Source organism: Pezoporus wallicus, unplaced genomic scaffold, assembly GCF_028554395.1.
Source record: "Pezoporus wallicus isolate ANWC-B61680 ecotype Strahan unplaced genomic scaffold, APGP_CSIRO_Pwel_v1 contig_227, whole genome shotgun sequence".
In the NCBI taxonomy this organism is placed as follows: domain Eukaryota; kingdom Metazoa; phylum Chordata; class Aves; order Psittaciformes; family Psittacidae; genus Pezoporus; species Pezoporus wallicus.
The window spans coordinates 8228238-8247417 of record NW_026635704.1 but is presented as its reverse complement, the minus strand read 5'-3'; the positions used below and the strand labels follow the sequence as shown (position 1 = coordinate 8247417).

Below are 19180 nucleotides of genomic sequence, written 5' to 3'. Positions count from 1 at the left end.
GGTTGATTTCAGGTAATGAAGAGCTCTGACGCAGAAGTTTGACCACCTTCCCACCCCTGACATGGCTAATCTGGATAAAACAGGACACAAAGCTCTGATCTTACTTTGAAATTAGCATTTTGCTTGAAATCACCAGCTGGTGATTGTTGAGAGTCCACTAAAGCCTCCAAGTTTTGCCTTTTAAAGTTAAAAATTAGGGAAGGTCAGTGGTCACTCATTTTAATATGCCACCTTTAAAACCATTTCAAGCACTTAGGTATTTGAAATTGAACTGTCTCTGGTGTTCAAATTCAACAATTGTCCATCTGTTTGTTTAAGCTAGGCAACCTTTTTGTTTCAGTAATTCCTCTTTCCACATCTGTACCTTTCTTCTGCTGTTTATTATGATTTTTAAAGATGCATGTTTGACTTTTCATAAAGTACACCTGTTCAAATACAGATATCAATGAAAGTTCAGTACAGAAATAGAGTTACAAGTCCAGATACTGCTGTGGATCTATTTCCCACAGCAGACATTGTTTTGTTGCTTGGAGACGTGCTGCATGTTCTTGCTTTAATCTGCCTTCCAAAGCTGAGCTCTGTGCTTCTAATACAACTGGAAAGCTAGCAAATATTCTGTGTTTCAAAACTTGTGTAGGAGGAAAAGGACATGTAGGAAAAACCTACCAAACACCAAAACAAAAGCTCCAACCCAGCTCCTTTGAGACCTGGAGCCACCAAGAATTTTTGTTTGTGCTGGGAAAGTAATACATAACTTCAGGCACCAACTGAATGACATGCTTCTCATGCAAGGCAGGAATGCATTCTTTTCACAACTGAGAACAGGAATGATGAAAACCACGACAGAGCCCTGTTATGCTGTTTCTGAGAAGAGAGCTCCTCTGTGGTTGATCTTACTAGAAACCACAATGAGACATCAGGGTTCATTTTCCTCCTCAGTCATTCTTCATATATTTCTCTCCTCCCTATCTGTCCCTTTCTCTTTCTTTTGTTACTTTTTCTCTCTTTCTGTCCTCAGCTCTTCTCTCTTTCTGTCTCATCTTTTCTCTCTTATCTTTGAAACACTGCAGGGCTGCCTGCAGGGCTGCCCCTGTCAATCAGAAGATAGAGCAGTGACAAGACTGTACCTGTGGTGAAGTTTGCTTCCACAAGCAGATAGCACTAAGCTGTGTGCTGTTCAAATATCAGTTCATGCTGTTCTCACAGGCATTAATCCAGGAACACTATTTGTCTGATACAGTGCGATACTGCAATGCCAAAGGGTAGGTTTTTGGATTTCCATTTCCAGGCTTTTATTCTGACATAGAAAAAAAAGTGGACAAAAAATACATTGTTGCCATTCAGAAAAATAACTCATCATCTGTTTTACATGAGTACTGGTAATAGAGATGGAATTAAGGAAATGTCATCTTTGCAATATGCCCAGACTTCTGAATGAGAGGGATTCCCGAACAAGCGTCTTCCAAAATCACATTTCAGACTTCCAGTTTCCATCAGCAGGACCTTTGGCAAGGCTGGCAGGAGCATGACTGCAAACATGGGATTCATGTTTGGAAGCAGCTCTCAGAGCGTGGAACCACACTGATGCCTGAGCCACGGATTTGTGAATTGGCAAGACGGACAGATCAGAAAAAGTGGAAGTGACATACTAATCTCTGAATCGGAGATTTTAATCTCTTGAAGAGCAAGGGTGTAAGTCTGATCTGCATTTGGATTCTGCTCTGGTGTAAAGCCAGAATAAGTGTGCTTAAGCTCAGACCTACAGACTAGTTTTTCAAATGTGTTATAAAACATGGCATTACCTTACAAAAAGCCAAGCTCTTGTAACCTACTCTAATTCAGCAGCAAAGCATCCTCTAAACGCATTTTGTTGCTCCCTGTCCTCCAGCAGTACTAACAAGAGTAGAGTATGGAAACTTCCACCATTCAAAGAAGCCCAGCATGTCCTCAGATAATCCCTTGTGGGGCTGGACAGTGGGACCAGAGCCAGGCTCGGTCGTCAGGGCTCCCCAGCTTGTTAGAGGGATGTGTTTGTTCCCAACCATTCCTTACTGTCTCAAGATGAATGGCTCCACTGACCACCACAATTGCTTGATGGTCCCGGAAGAGATGCTACTTAAGCTAAAGGACAGCACTTGGAATGAGAACAAATGTATCTAAACGGGCCATAATTACATTCATACTGGTTACTAAAAGAAGGTTTGTAATAAAGTTTTGGAGGATCAGCCAAAATGATTAAAGGGGAATCTAATTATTTTTAAAGTAGACCTTGGTTCAATTTTTGGAAGATTTATTGAAGCTGGGCTGCAGGGGAGTCAGTAGTCTCAGCAATCCTTGAACCTCCTTCCTTCCGATTAGGGGGTCTCTTGGTAATTTAGTGTCATCTGTTAACTCTAAACCACGCAAGACATCGCTGTCTACTGGGATTATGTTGCTGTCCTGTAATCACACTGAACTCTACTCTTCAAAACAGCAGCAGAAATGGCCACCTCCCACAGTAATGTGGGAGAGACACCATTCTGTTTAATTGAGAATTGAAAAGTCCACTCCGTTCACTGAGGTGTATGAAAACTAATTTTCTTTATGCCAGTACTGGTTCTGCTGGGAAAAAAAAAGAAAAGAAAATCGGTAAAAAACTCCTCCCCAACATATGAAAACAAAATCCCCAAAACTGAGACGTCAAAATGAATCATATTCTTGAAAATCTTCTTTTTCCTTCAGTTACAAAATCAGGCTGGCAATACTTACATGCCTCTGGGAAGCCCTTTGGGTAAGAAAATCCTCATGGCATGCAAGATCTTGTGTAAAAAGAGCATTATTTGCCTAGTGATTTGCTTTTATTGTTCTAGTATTAGAAAAAAAAAATCTCTACACACATTTTGGAGTGTTACACTGAGTTTATTTTGAGAAAGAAATCAAAGAATGCTTTTTTCATCTCTGAGCCAGATGGAAAGAAAAAACAAACGTATTTCACCCTCAGAAAGAAAACACATCAGAACTTCCAGAAGTTATTTTTGCCAAGATCTTTTTTGTTTGTTTTTATTTTTGTTTTGGTTGGTTTTGTTATTTTTTTTTCACTAAACAGCATGAAGAGAATGAGATGAAGATGATGAGTGAACAAATAGGCTCTGGTTCTAGGAAGGTCTGGTTTCTGGGAAACAAGGGCTTTGTAAGTCATTGCTCTTTCCCATCTATAGATACCCGACCTACCTCTAAGTGAGTGCGGGTAAGCGCCGGGAGCCTCCTCCTGGCTCCTGCCCATGCCCTGGGAGCAGAGGTGTGTCCCAGTGCGGGAAGAGCATCAGCAGCACAGGGCCAGCAATTATCTCCAGGGTGCACAGAACACCCACAGAAGTGAGGGGTGAGAAAGCAAAGCGAGTCTGGAGGCTGGGGCTGGAGACATTTTGTTCCCTTTGGATGCTACATCTGTGTGAGCCGCTGTGCTTTTAATGAAGGAAGCTACGCTGGGGAAAAGTGGTTTTGCTTTCTCACACATGAATCAACTTGGCCACCTTTCCCTTTCTTGCTGCAGAGCAGTTTCCTCTGACCAGCTCCTTGCCTTGCCAGTGATCAGAAACCAATTCCTGCTACTAGCTAAAAACAGAGGAGCTACTTGCCAGGAACAGAAAATTAAAAGAGGAGGTCAGCCATCTGAGAAAGCGAAAAATAGCAAGATCAGAATAGCCATTATAAACAGCTGAATTAAGGTAGCTGCAATAATGGCTAATCTAGGAACTGATCCTGCTCTACTCAAGACGTTCACTTGAGGGCCTATCTGCAGTGCTTTGCATGCTAGAACAGTGAACTGCAAGAGGGAGTTCTTGGTACTTAAGACCTTCTCAAAAGTCTTGCACAGCTCAGACCAAGTTTTTAGCACCTAGGTGCTGCAAAAACAATGCCCAAAAAACTGCAATTAAGGGATAAAATAGCACAGTCATGCTCCAAACCAGGATGGTGTGAGAAGGAAGGCTTTAATGAAAATAATTCTCATCAGTTTGACTTTTAATACCTACAGATAAATGCTTGTGGCTCCACATCTCTCTGAACTCCACATCTCTCCTGGTTACACAAGCATGCACAGAGTAAACAACATTCACTTCCGTGTCTCCTCTTATTGCTTCCTTTATTGAAACGTTTGCACATATTATTTATAGACATCAAAGGGGATGAAAGTTTGAGATTTATAAGCTCTAATCAGCTGAAGGTGTTTCCAAATAAATTAATGAAGCAAGTCAGAAATGACATTAAGAAATCCAGCACTGGATGTAAAACACAGTGACTTTGCACCCTCTCTGCCTTCCCCTCCACCTTCTTGTCACAGTCCCAGTGCTTGCCAGGGTATATGAACTTGCATTTAGTTTGATGTAAAGCAAGAGAAAGGACGATGGAAATGTATACTCAGCATGCCAAGTTACAGCATTTGTGTGTAAGAAAGAAAGCCAAAACTTGAGCTGGGAGAAAATAATTTCCTATAACTTAAAACTTTCCATACAACCTGTGTTATCGCTCAGACCATACAGAAAGTGGATTTAATGGGGATGTTTCCCAGGCCCCTTTCTGGTGTCTTGTTTGCATCCCTACGAATCTCTCCTTTCTGTGGCAGGTTCTTGAAGCTGTCTTAACACTCTCCCAGTCCTCCCAATGATTTCAATCTGTGTTGCCATTTGACACCTCCGTTTCCCTCCTGCAGGAATACTGGGTCAGAAGGATGGTCTGTCTCAGCCCACCTAGCTGCTCAGGCCAGATTCTAAGGATGACCGGACACTCCAGACACGCAACTACAGCACTGCTTTCCAGCCAGCTCTGCAGCTACACTCTTTGCTTCAAATGTGTGAACAGAGAGCTTGAGCAGAGGCACATGTTGTTTCTCAATTAAAAGTGAATAATTAGAACATTATTATAGGTAGTTACAACCCAGCACTGAAATTCACTTTGAAATGAATATTTAATTCATAAACATGTCACACCTTTAAACTGTCCTGGTTCAATGGTTGCTTCCCAACTGCCCATAGATTAGCATAGCTGCTGTGCTAGTTTCCAACTGATTAAGAAGCTTTCACTGATCAACGGCCATTCTGTAACCTTATGCAGCCGTAAGTACAGCTATAGCTGTTGATCACTGCTGTTCAGAAAACCTCTTTAGAGGACTGGAGGATGCTAGATGATTCTTGAACCATCTTTATCTTAATATGCACCATCACTGCTGTTGCTGAAGGAACAGAAGGATGAAAAGGGCAAAGAAGCAATATAACTGGGGCTTACACAGAGGTTTCTCATTAACTTCTTTTGTTGACAGAAATCTATCCCATCAGTAAAAACCAGGAAGAAGGTCGTTTGGCAGATGGTCAGAATGGACTTATTTCACCTAAGTAAGCCAACACTCCAAACAAAGGTAGCAGTGCTTCTAATTCAGTATTATCTCTGCAAAGCTGCACTCACCAGGGTTTGTGAAGCTCTCTGACCATGCAAAGTAGTAGTATCTTGTTACCCAAATAGCAGTTTAACATATCTCCACAGACACTGTGTATAAATATGTAGATACAGTGCGTATCTACACACAACTAGGTACAGCATGAGAGGGTGTACAGCAGAATCATGTTGCATCTAAGACTTGATGAAAAAGCCAGCAGAGAAGTCTCAGGAAATCCAGACTGCCTGAAGAAAAGCCCTCCCTCAAAGATGGGGACACATGGTTTCTGCAGCTGTGATACACAGATCTTTCACTTTTAGTTAAACATATGCAATTTTCATGTTGTTCCTGTCTAATAACTAATATGTACCACGGGACAGATCCCCAAACATAACATGTTATTTTCTTTAATAAAAATATTGATAAAATTAAAAAGCCAAATGATCACTGGAGAGAGTATGGGATGTAGGAAAGCAACAGTCTTTAATCGGTTGGTCTTAGGAGCAGTATTTGAAAATCAGAAGTACAAAATCTTGTCTCTTTCCAACAGAGCTGGAGTATTTCAACAAACTTATCTGCATTCAGCCAAGGTAAACGGCAGGTCAGGAGGCAATGGAAAAAAAACTCTCCTTCCCAAGAAGCCAAAACAACTTCCTTTGTGACACAGAGTTTGGCCATGTAAAGAGTATAAAAACTGGGAACCAAAACCAGGGTTTCTATTAATGAACTGGTTCCTAATATTTTTTTAATTCCTGATAAACTGCATGGGACCTCATGGGACCATGGAGGAAACTGGCTACATCCCATTAGACACACTGATTTCTGTTTTGCAGTGTATTTTATTTTCTACTTTGTCTGGGAGAGTAGTGGCCCAGAAAACAGAGAGATCGATTTACAAAGCACTTTGGAGATGTTGATTAGACTTTTCTGAGTATGGCGTGTTTTTCTTACCACATTTTGGAATCTGTCTTAAGAAGAAACATATTTCAGCATGTGCAGCTCCTTTAATGCTGTTTTCATCAAATCCTTCACCTGGGCTTGACTTGCAATATGGGTAGCACCTACTGGGGCAGAATTCCTCATGAGAAGGGAGAAGGAATGAAAGCATTTCAAAATCATTCTTAAGAGCTGGTGATGTAATTCAGTGGCATTTTCTCATGAGTAGGTGGAAGGCAGGAAGGCAAGATGGCTGGCAGGCAGGAAAGCAGGCAGACAGGAAAGAAGACAGGCAGGTAAGCAGGCAGGATGGAAAAGTTTTTATTACCATGGTCTTCGCATAGTACCTCAATGGAACACTGGCTGTGATCAGAGCTATAATGAGTATCTAGTTCTTAGTCAACTTAATTGTTACACATGCAGATTAGACTGCATATAATATGGAAAACGCTACCTAAAATCTGCTTTAAAAGTTATTTAACCAGAACAAATCATCTGGGAAAGTACAAATATTTCTAAATGGAAAAATATTTCTCTATAGCTGAGCTAGGCCTGACAGCAAACCAGCAAAAAAAATTAATGAATTATTAGTACCTTTATTGTTTTCTTTGGCCCCTGTGCACTATATTTGTAAAAAAAGTCAGTAAAAAAGAGAACAATTGTAAAAAGCAAATATTTTGTACAAAAATACAAAGTTTTAAAAGCTCTTAAAAGTATATTCCATATTATTGATAAGAGTTGGACTATATATATATATTTATATAAAATCTATATATTCGTGTATCTGTATAATTTTCCTACATTTGGGATTTAGCAAATGAAACATACTGTTTACACAGTTGCTTTATATGTTTTTCTATATGAGTGACCAACAGTCTTTTTCAGATTAATAGAATGTCTTTTCTTAGAAGACGCAAGTCGCTTATGTATGTGGTTACTGGTTGGGAAGAAAATTTGTAACAGAATTAGTCCAGCGGTATTTCTTGATGCTGTGGGTTGAAAGGCCTTGAATAATTTCAGGATGCTGGAGAAGAGCTGCTGCTGAATTCCTTTATACACTTAAACCAGTTTTGAGTTCTTGCTTTTGTTTGTTTGGGTTTTTTTCCCCTTTCAATTTTGGTAGGCAATGTTGCTCTCTCTCCCAGGATTTTCTTCTTTAAGTAAATTTCCATAATACGTAGATATCTGTTGAGTCACAGCCTGTTACACTCCAAATATTTGCCCTGCAGCGTGAGGGAAAAAAAGGAAAACAAAGAAAAAACCCCATGTGAAGTTTAAGTGCATTTCCAAAAAGAAAACTTACAGAGATCAAGGTATGTACAAGTGGACTCATATTCAGCTTCTTTAAGTCCTGCAGGACAAATATTTGTAAACCATGAAGTTTTCCTAAACTAACAAATGTATGTAGGAAAACAAGAGCAAATTACATTACATGGTCCTTTGCTCTGGACATACAAACAGAGTTATACACACAGAAAGCTTGTTCAGCACTTTGTTTTGGTTTGGTTTAGGGGAACATTTCAGTGGATGGGATTTAATTTTGGCTCTAGCTGACATTTCTGTTTGCCTTCACTGAAATTCAACCTACAGGCTTGCAACTGGAGCAGCCCGGCACCCTTGGCAAAGCAATGTTTAGACAGGTTGTATGGAAGAGATAATGTTTTAGGCAGAGCCCCACCACGAACACAAATACCACCTAGCTCTGTGATGATGGGGTCAGGCTCTAAGCAGCCATGTGAACCATTTCCCTTCTGCTGTTGCAGAAATGCGTGTGTAACCAGAAAGAGATGCCCTGTGGCAATCACTTGCATGACTGCTGGGCCACATTGGCAGTTTGTAAGTCCTTCAGCTGGAACAGATGAGTTACTTACAGCCTGTGGACCTGGCCTCTCAGCCCCATGGGACATCTCCTCAGAGTGGTGGGAATTTTAAGATCTCCTTAGCAGTCACCAAGTGCCTCATGTTGCACAAACTCTCAAAACAGTCTTTTCGGGTTTTTGAGGCTGGTCCCTGAGCCATCCTAAGGCCAGCTTTCCCTCTTGTGTGGCCACTGAGTCTATAAATACAGCTTGCAGTATGGCCAGGGTCTGGAGCATTTGCCAAATCATGCCTGAAATTTTAGGCATGTTTAATGTCTGCAGGAGACAGTCAAGATGCAGAGCATGCCATGGCTACAGCCAGCTTGGAGACTGCTTTTACCAAATGCAGTAAATCCAGCATCTGCATCGCACAGGGTATTAGAAAAGTGCATGCTGGGCAGGATCTGAGTAGAAGTGCTCCACATGTGTTTCCCCTTCTTCCTCAAAAGACCCTGCCATAGCATCTAGCCAGGATCTTCTGCTCTTTAGCTGCAGAAAATTTACTGTGGGTCTGGTGAAGTAATCAAACCAAGTGCCTTGCTTACCTTTGTCCATGTCTTTTTCACAAATGAAATTGTTGACGTCTTCACAGTAGAAATCATTCCAGAGCCCAGCATAGATCAACCCAGCACAATCTTCCCCTGGCCCGTGCCCATGGCTCCAGTTATCAGGTTGCCCAGTTTTCCAGTTCCTTTCAACCAAAAAGTAAGAGATATGATTGCACAACACAGCACACATGACAGTGTTTCACGGCAAGAAATTAACAAAAACATCATGAGATCCGTTCTGAATGGGAAATACACACTGAAACAAACAATACATGACTCTTACTGCAAATGAAAAACAGATGTATTACTAAGAAGGGAATCTATTCAGCTTCAGGCTGCCAAAATTTACAGACCTAAAATTAGACTGATGAACTTTATTTTAGTTTCTGAATGTACATGCACATACAGTGGGAGTACTCCACGCTCTATGTATATTACTCCGAGCTTGCAAAGCCTGCATGCCGCATTCCTGCCGGCAGATGGGACTGAGAAGAGCCCGCAGCTGCCGTCACTCACTGCAAAGGAGCTCAGCCCTCTGACTGCCTCTTGGGAGGGAGAGCAAAAATCCGTGTGTTTTATGGGCAAGTGTATTTTTGGACTTACAAGGAAGGTACAAAGTATATATAGATATATCTTTTGAGATCAATAGGTTTGGTGGTGAAACTTAATGCAGCATGTAAAAAACTTACAGCAAGTGTTTCCTCATGCTGTTTTTGTTTAACAAGTGAGAAACACTTCCAGTCTTAGGACTTAAAAGCTCTATTTTCCTTCAGAAACAAGTTGTTGAAGGGAGCTTGTGATTGCTGGCTGATATGGTCCATGCTCAGCTAAAAAACATGCCTGCCTGACACAGAGCATCAGACCAGGCACCTGGGAGGACACAGGGCTTTCCAGAAGTAATGGAATACTGTGAAAATCAGTAACTGACAGCTCTGAGGTTATGACAGGGCACCTAAAACCATGGTGTAGTGGAAACCTATTGAAAACAGCAGCTTAAGTGGGATTCAGTCACAGTGCTGCCATAAAGAGAAAGAAAGATGAAAATGGGGAGGGAGAAAAGGGGAAAAATATTACAGCTCATTGGAATTGCATCTGACTTTTTCCATGTTTCCCATCAAGATAAACACCAGTGAGATCACAGCTAATCATTTTGTAACATGTGACTGACTGTAGCCTGTTTTTCTGGAGCACAGCATGCTCAGCCCTATAAACTCTTTAGTCCACTCCTCAGTATTAAAACTTCGGAGGGTTGTAATCTGTTCCATTTAGGACAAATTAGGTGTAGCCCTAGGATTCCTGGAGAGCTGCCAATTCAGCTCTCAGCTGGCCAAAGCATAGACACCCTCGTTTCATTCATTTTCCTTACGTTTAATACTTTCCACTTGGATTTGGACTTTATCTAAAGGCTGGTCATTTTTTATCAGAACGAGTGCTCTATTTATAGCCAGTTGTAATGCAAATAAGGAAAATTCAAACCAAGACAGCAACACTGTCTGTCCTTTCCATCCCAACTTTGTAATGAAAGTCAGGAGAAAATGTTTTGGCAAGAAACACTGTGCTGTGTAGTTATGTGATACTTTCATTCAACATTCAGTTTTCTTCCTGGCAGGGAAAGAAAGACTTGTGCATGGAGAAGGGAGAGAGAAAAAAATGCAGTTCAGCAGTACCCTCAGTAACAAATTATTTCATTGGCATTCACAACCCTCGGGATCCATTGGATAATTTCTAGATGACGCTTTTAGAAGTGTCAGCGAGAGTGCCGGCATCTGCAGAAAATAAACACCATTGTTTTTTGTTTACGTACGTGTAAACTGGTAAGGATCCATCCAGCCATCTCCATTCATTTTCCTTCTCTGAATCTGTTAGTCCAATCCAGAAGCTGCCTTTTCCAAAAATCTGTCTTTTTATCCATTGCTGTGAAAGAAAGATCTTGGTTCAGGACAAACACACACAACCGTCTTTGGATAAGCTGCTCTAGATCCATGAGCATCTTTGTTATGAGAACAGGAAGGGACAGAAGAATTTTTCTAAGCGGAAGATATGCTTCAGAAGTCAGCCTTGAGACTCTGCAACCACATTAGAATCCACCACAGTGTTTTCATGTGAGGTAGAGAGAGCTAGGCATGAAAACCAGGTTGACGTAAAGTCACAGGCAATGTCTCACAGATACAAACTGAAGAAAAAAAGACCAAAAGTAAGCAGTTGTATCTTGACAACCCCATTCCTATGTAGCCACCAAATAATTATGTTGAACAATTGTAAAAGTATAGCTACGCTTACAGTAGATTAAAAATATTTTTTTGGTCACGGTAGTTTTAGGCTGCATGTATCAAATCAGACAATTTAAAATCCACCACAGCAAAAAATACATTCTGGATAATATGCAAGGCATAATGGACTACATCTTCAAAGGTTCAAAACACTCTGCCCTTCTGCACATGGAGAAGCAGGCAGAGACCGAACAAAATGATAACTGGAGTCAATCACTGTCTCTGCTTCATCATATGAATTCACAATGCTCTCAGCTTCCCACTTGCCTTGTAGCTTCCACATACTAAATAACATCAAACTCTCTCCTTGGAAAGCAGAAAGAGAAGGTGATTACCTGCTCCTCTTTGTTGTTTATGATAACCAAGCGTGATGCTCTCTCTTCACAGAATAACTTTGCCTCTTCAAAAATTTCTCTTTCAATTGAAAAGTAGTAGCACTTTTCAGTATAGTTCTTCCAATGAGGAGAACAACCTGTGATATGAATTTTTTGTGTTAAGTTAGTTACTGGTAACTCAAGGGGCTGGTGATAACTTTCTGCATAGGGCAAACAGTAAGTGGGGGATCCCACACCCATCTGCAGTATGCTGAGACCTGAAGCACTTTAGGAATTTACTTATAATCACAGAATAAACTAGGTTGGAAAAGACCTTTAAGATCATAAAGTCCAAACTCTACCCCAGGACTGAAAAGTCCACCACTAAACCATGTCACTAAAGGCCTTACCTACACAGCTTTTGAACACTTCCACAGGGATGGTGATTCCACCACTTCCCTGGGAAGCCAGTTCCAATGCCTGATTACCCTCACTGTGAATAATTTTTTCCTAATATCCAGTCTCAGTTATTAGGATCCTGACTTTGTGCAATCAAGGCTGAGCTGTGTGGTCAAGGGGATTATTTAGTACTCACAGTATTGCTGCTTTTTCATTAGCTGTAAACATTAACTTTCAGGTCATCAGAAGGACGAGCAATAGGTGAAGCAACATGTCTTCACTTAACAAGGCTCTTTGTGATAAATCCCAGACATTTAGTCTAAGGAAGCAGAGGTTATTTGAAGTAGAAACTGAGTGGTGAACACCCTCTACTATGTATATTTGTATCTCAGTAAAAGATGCATGCAGTTTGTTGATAGCTTACCATTAGCCTCAGGCACTGACGTAGGTTCACTCTGTAGGGCCATTGGCATCCCTGGACCTGGTGGCCCTGGTGGCCCAGGTGGACCCTTTGGACCAGGCAGCCCAGGGACTCCAGGTAGCCCAGGTAGTCCTCGAGGTCCTGGTACCCCTGGCTCTCCCACAGTTCCTTGCAGCCCTTGAAATCCTGGTGGACCTTGTGGCCCAGGTGGACCATCTTTGCCTTGTGGACCTGGTGGTCCTGGATCTCCACTTTGTCCAGGCGGACCTGTCTTGCCCGGAGAACCTCTCTGACCTTTGGAGCCAGGTGATCCTCTAGAACCTTTTCCTCCTTTTTCTCCTGGTGGCCCAGTTGGCCCAGGTGGGCCCTTCTCACCTGCAGGTCCTGGTGGTCCAGGCTCTCCTTTCTCTCCTTTTTGTCCTTTTAGGCCAGCGGGGCCAAGAGGACCTTGAGGGCCTCTGTCACCTTTAGGTCCCCTTGGACCAGGAGGGCCTGAAACAATGTAAGCACAAAAAGTGGGGATATGGACAAAACAAAAAGCCCACAAGGGGTCCTCATTTAATGTGTCTCAGACCAGCAACACTGGATATTCAGAACTGTGAAAACCGGGTTAACAGTTACTTTGAGTAATGCTTGTACATCTGCTTCTTGGGTGCTATATAACATCGATCTTTCCTCAGCCTCTATGAAATACAGGATGCAGAAAAAAATAATCTGAAGCACCTTGTCCTGTGAACTGGACAATGACACTGTGCCCTAGGTGACCAGCTGAGGCACCAGTCCCTGCAAGGCACACTCTGTCTTGCATGTTGATGCTCCCATTCCTTCACTCTGCTACTTCCTTCTAGCCCGACCACTCCTCTCTTAGACTGTAAGACTCTTTCTCTTGCAATGACCTTGTTCACTGCTTTGTCAGTAATGGATTGTCAAAAAGGGACAAAATGATGAATAGCAAGTAACAGGCCAACTGTGGGAAAGACCAGAAGTACTAGTTGCAAACTGGTCAGCTATAACAGGAAAGAGAATGATACACACATTAGGAAATGGCAACATTGTGACATTAAAAACCAAAATAATTTGGGATTCTGATCATGGATGAGCAAATGCCTTCCCAATATACTTCCCCCCGCCAACCTACATATTTTTAAATCCTCCAGAGATAAATTCCTAAACTGCAGTGATTTAGTCCTGGTTGAAATCAGAGAGGTTATGGTTACAGACATGAAATCTTGGCTCTAATTCAGCCTTAGTTTATTTGGAGCAATGGATTTATATTTGTGATTAGGCTTTTAGGCTTGACTGGTTCACATCAGGTTGGAAATATGAGTGTTCTTTTCATTTGGGATAATACTTGGCTGGGAGAAGCCTCCTAAACTTGATGCTATTTGTTTCTGGAGAAAATAAAATATCCCAGGATTAAAGAACTAAGCAAAGTAGGATGTTTTCTGGCAGACTAACAACTGGCTGAAAGTGAAATAGCAACTTGTTTTCCAGTAAGGGCGGACCTTGCTGGGAATATTCCAATGTATATTTTTTAGCCATTTCCTCCTTAGCAGGCATTGGTTTTTTGAGGTTCCACACCTTCACTTGCTTATTTTAGAAACTAAATCAAAACCAGATCCAGTCAGTCAGTCAGAATAAATTTTGCTAAGTCAGAACCTTCTTTCATAACATCCCTATTGTAGCTATGTAAAGAAGGCATAGGAAAATTAATACGGAAAATTCAAGCAACATTTCCATTCACAAGGTTTAGGATTAGATAATAGAAAACCCCAGAACTCTGCCAGCATACACTATCTTCCACAGAACTAAACAAGTAATGCAAGCAGGAATTTGGCATAGACTATTAGAGGCATCATTAAGGAAGCTATATACCTTGTAGGATAGTGAAGTTCTTGATGAGCTGGCCATGTTTGGAATCTACCAGCTTCATTTCTTCCATGATTACTGACAAATTGGCAACTTCAACATCTAACCTTGACCTCATCAAATCCTGTTGCACCTTGAGAGATGCAGAGTCTAAGCGAATATTGGCTAGCGTGCTGTTCATAAAAATCAGCTCATCTGAATGTTTACTTAAGGTGTCTGTACAAGTTGTCCTGACCTCATTGAGATTGCTAGTCAGTGTTCGTAGATGATGAGCAGTGTAGCTGATGTTGCTAATGATATTGACTATATCAGTTTCGAAGACCTGGAACCTCTCTTCTAGCTGGTTAAATTTGGCAGAAGTTCTGTTTTCATATTCTTTATGTTGTTCCTGGAGATCCTTTAGATTTTGTTCATTGGCTTGGGCAATTGTGGTTATGTTTTCCATTTGCCCGCTGAAGGAGCTGAGCTGATTGTTCATGTCTTCAAGTGTATCATTGTTAGCTTTAGCCAATGCTGAGTTGTTGGCAGCCAAAGTCTGCAAATTTTGTACTTTCTCCTTAAGGCCATCTGTGTCCTTTCGGGCTTGAAGGACAACCTGCTGCAGATTTTGAAAGTCATTCTTGATTCTTAGAATAGCCAAGCTTGTATCTTCCATTGACTTCTGCAAGACACTGATAAGATTTCTTTGCTGCATTTGTGTCAGGTTTAAGTTGTTCAGGTTCATGATGACCACATTATGAGAATGCACTTGGTTTTGCAAGTTTGTTTGGATATTACTTGTGTCTTGTTGAAGATTGTTGATATAGCCAGTATATGCCTGAAGAGTCTTATTAACACTGATGATCATGATAGAGTTACTATCTAAGGCACTTCTCATTTGACTCTGTCTATCATCTAATACATTTCCAGACTCTTGCAGCTTCTCCAGTGTATCTTTGTTTCTGGTAGTTTTCTCTGCAATGTCATGAAGCTGCTGACGAAGAGCCAGAATGTCAGATCTGAAGCTAGACAGTTCAGTGTTAGTGTCCATGGCTTTTTGCCCAGCTTGGTCATCTGTTGTACATGAGAAAAAAAAAAAAGAAAGGCTTTAGGATGAGTTTTTAAAAACACAGTATAAGAAAGCACAGGGTATTTTAAGTACAGTCAGGTTGTCAAAATGTTTTGTCAATAGACAGAATGCTGTATTTTTCCGGAAAAGAGAAACCACTAAGCAAAGTTCTGTCACTAGCAGAGCTAAAATCAAAGAGCAATCAATGAAGACCTTGTGTTTTTTTGAGGAGAACAAAATGGTGATTCTAGCATCATATATGGGAAAAACTACCACTGATGAGTAAATGCAGTCAAGTATTCTTGTATTCTGAATGCAAACCGAATGGCAAACAGAATTCAAAATATTAAAGAGGTATCAGTAAGTACATGTTTTGAAGCCACAGCTGGATTTTGCTGAAAGCTCATAAGTAAATTTTAGCTGCTCGTATTTTATTCTTCTTTTTCCTGGCAGGTAGAATATCTTCATTGTGATTTAGTACCTATGTTTCCATTTTTTAAAAATCTTGGGTTTAGTTTTAAAAAAGTTCTAATACTTCTTTTAAAACAATCTGGGTTAGAGACAAAAGCCTTGCCAGCAGGCTGCTCCAGGTATGACAGGATATAATGTATTTCTGGTTTTCGCTCTAATATATTACTATTGTTTTTAATGACATTTATTTTGTTGTTACTGTTTCCTCATGTTCTGAGTTTGAGGAAGGCAAAACCTTTAACCTTGAGGACCATCTCTGCTCTTGCTTACACTGCCCTACAGAATAGTTCTGGAAGCTTGTCTGAATATGATTAAGCTTCTTTGGCTGCACAGCTCATCAGCCAGGACACGGAAACCAAGCAAGTCAACACTCACTTGGAAGATTTGCTTTCTTGACCTCAGTTGCTTCTCTCTCCTACATGCAGTTCATATATGATTGTCCTCATCTAAGTGTAGCTATATTTATGAATTACGCACTCCGAAGTCCATCATTTCATATGTCCCCAAGAGAAAGCACTCTGGTTTTCATGAACTACAGTGAATACAGCTGTGTATGGAGCTTTCTTCTGGTGTGTTTGAATGAGTCATGATGGCAAACATCAAATGGTGGCTTGTGAGACTTCAGTCTGAAGTGTTTACAAAGTCTTTTGTGGATGGACATCTTCCCAAGCACAGTTCCTTTCCCCGCCACTTGTCTCATTCCAGGATCTTCTCAGCTCTGACTCTGTGTTTACCTCTTCGTTATAGCTCAAATTATGTTGTGTTCCTCACACAGCTCTGACAACTGCCAGGTTCACACACAGCTAATCCCCGAAGGCCCATCTTTTATTCACCACATGCTGTTATCCTTCTGGCCCTACAGCAGTTCTCTTACCTTTATGCCTCCCACACACATTGCTCCATGACTTTTTTAACTTCCTCCATGGGTTAAGTCCATTTAAATGGGAGCTGAAGGTCCTGAGCATCTCACTGGCCATCCATCCAGCAGCGTGTAAAAATGTGTGGGCATGAATGAATCAAAGGCACTCCAAGTTGTGAAAATTTAATCAGCATAACACAATAACCCAAATATAACCCAAAAGTCCCATGTGCTTGAAGGTGTAACATTTACTTCTGTATATTTATCACTAAAAGTACATGCCACTGAATTACTCCCTGTCTTTGAACTAAACGCACTGTGCAAATGCCTCAGAATCCAGCTATTTTTTTGAGGGGAAAAAGTTGTAAAAATTTATGATCAAGCTGCAAGCAAGTAATTTTTCCTAGAAATACACATCTCAACATGTGGTTTCTGAAGCTAAACAAAATTAATTTCAGTCTTCAAATAAATTTCACATGCATTATGTGTATATTAATAATATCCATATTTAATATATTTATATTTATATCAGAACCAATTATTTATTTTTACACTAAAACTCATTATATAAACTATATGTCTGTGCATATATAAATCGATTATAAGCAGCTGTGTTTCCTTTCCAGACAGGGAAGAAATGTAGAAATGTACACTTAGTGAGTACAAGGAGAAATCCAAGATTTTTTCCATCTTCCTGCAAATTGAGAACTGCGATAGCACTTGGGAGAGCTGAACTCATAACAAACTCAACAAACTTGTGTCCTGTGTTCCCTGAGTTGATTAAGAAATATTTTATGGAAGTAATCAACTTGCCTCACACATCAGAGTTTTGAACACCTCACTGCTTGTGCACCCTTTAAAATGGCCTTCAGGTTTGAATCTCAACTGCTAAAACAGCATCAGGATGACTGGGTAATAGATTTCCAATTTATGTAGAATCTGTTGTGCTGTGGAACAGCTTCTGCTATGTTTTGCATCTCTACCTCAGAGAAGACTCTCTCCTGAGGACAACCTTTAAGTATCTGTTTATTTTACTATAAATGATTTCACAGTTATTTCAGTGGGAACTGTAAATACTGAAGTATGCTTAAAATGCTGTCCTAAGGAGAGCTGCTCTTAACTGCTTTGAAGTGCTATCCCAAGTACTTGAGACATTGGAATAGAAGTGCTGTATCTTGTCAGAGCCACAGATTTTTCAGGCAAATTTCCTTCTGCTACCTGCCAGGAGAATACCTCAAAGCCATAATACAAAGGGGCTTTGCTTGTGTGTGTATTACCTAATTTCTTCAGCCCACTCTCCACTTCTGTGAGCTTTTCTGTATATCTTCTGTGGGATGTTTCCAGGCCACCTGTCACATTGTCCATTTTTTCTACAACTAGAGGAAAGAGGACAATATGTTATGGAAAGAATAAAAGTAAAATTATTTTAAAAGTCTAGTAAACAACAAATCAAATTAAAAAACACCCCTAACATCAAACAAAAAAAGAAACCACCTTAAAATTGCTTTGCTTGCCACTACACTCTTCTGTGGCTCTGTAAAAGGTTGGAAGGATGAGCTCCTATCTGCTGGTGGGACCCACCATTCTTCCAGTACTTCAGTCTGCTTACAGTTCCCAAACATTTCTTTGCCATCTCTCTCCTGAATGAGGAAATCCTTCTTTGTGGGTTTTCCTCATGAACCAAATCCTTTTAACAGTATTTCCATGCTTCAAGCACAGGGCTGTGTGGCAAAGGCAGACTGATTCCTAAAGGCTCAGACTCATGAGCCAAGACTTCCTTTTAGTTTGCTATGAGCCATTTTTCCTTTAAAAGGATTTTTTTTTTCCCTCCAGTGCCTTTTAATCATTAAAAATGCCACCTGGATAGCAAACTTTGGACTGAGATAGACGTTTGAAGGTGCAATTACCAGATATTTTGGAGACAAACTGTTAAACATCTTGACAATGGTACAGATATCACTCAAAATGGTCATGAAACCAACCTTCCTCATTAAGATTGAAAGGTCACTCAGCAAGTGCAGATTTTTGGCTGGTGTGCTTCTTAAAAATGACTCATGTCTGAGTCATTTTCTTGTCACTGAGGCAATCTGATTATTTGATGGGATTGATACGGAAATGGAAAAAGCAGAGCAACAAATAAAGAGCCCAGGGTAACTTCCAGGGGCAAAAAGGGGAAATGCTTGAAGGTCAGAGGCAGCCTCCAGCTTCCACAGCAAACCTTATCTCATTGGCTTTTCATTCAAGCCACAACCAGGGGCAGAAATTTCTTCTCATCACGAGATTATTTAACCCTTTTTCTACACTGGGAGCAGAATGGATCTGAACCAACCATGAGAGAGGCTACAGCTCCCTCCTTTCCATCAGAAGAAATAAGGTGCTTCCCATGTCTTGAGATAGTGAAGCCAATTCTGTAAGCCGGTGTGGGTTAGGGGGTAACTTCTGTGAGATAATCAGCTAAGAAACAGCTTCATGGAAGTTGTTGCTATGTAAAGATTTGGGTTTTTACTAGAAGTGGATATTTAGTCAATCTTCTGCTGCTCATAAGCAACCACAAGAATCCTAGACCTTTACAGGGCAGTCCACTAGCTGCTCCTTCTGTATTAACCTTTGTCCTTGTTTTTCTGACTCTGGGTACCACAGTTACACAGGAGGCTTTTATTGCTTCCCCCAAACCAACAGGAGAAAAAGCACACTGAGATTTTCGCTGGTGCAACTGAAGTAAATAGTGTTACAACAGAGAAAAAGTCTCAAGGTTTTCAGAGAGACCAGACACTCT

At 40.8% G+C, this 19180-nt stretch overlaps 1 protein-coding gene across 1 annotated transcript in view; it reads right to left on the bottom strand.

The window, feature by feature from the left end:
• Nucleotides 1–6646: 6646 nt before the first annotated feature.
• The window catches only part of COLEC12 (collectin subfamily member 12), a 98911-nt gene continuing 86377 nt past the window's right edge, over nucleotides 6647–19180 (bottom strand). Inside the window, exons 4-10 of the mRNA XM_057397591.1 lie at nucleotides 17682–17780; nucleotides 14033–15079; nucleotides 12161–12649; nucleotides 11359–11495; nucleotides 10558–10667; nucleotides 8751–8896; nucleotides 6647–7569 (exon numbers count right to left, since the gene is read on the bottom strand). Of these exons, the coding sequence (XP_057253574.1) occupies nucleotides 7550–7569; nucleotides 8751–8896; nucleotides 10558–10667; nucleotides 11359–11495; nucleotides 12161–12649; nucleotides 14033–15079; nucleotides 17682–17780 (2048 nt within the window). The 3' untranslated portion in view covers nucleotides 6647–7549. The remainder of the gene's footprint in view (nucleotides 7570–8750; nucleotides 8897–10557; nucleotides 10668–11358; nucleotides 11496–12160; nucleotides 12650–14032; nucleotides 15080–17681; nucleotides 17781–19180) is intronic.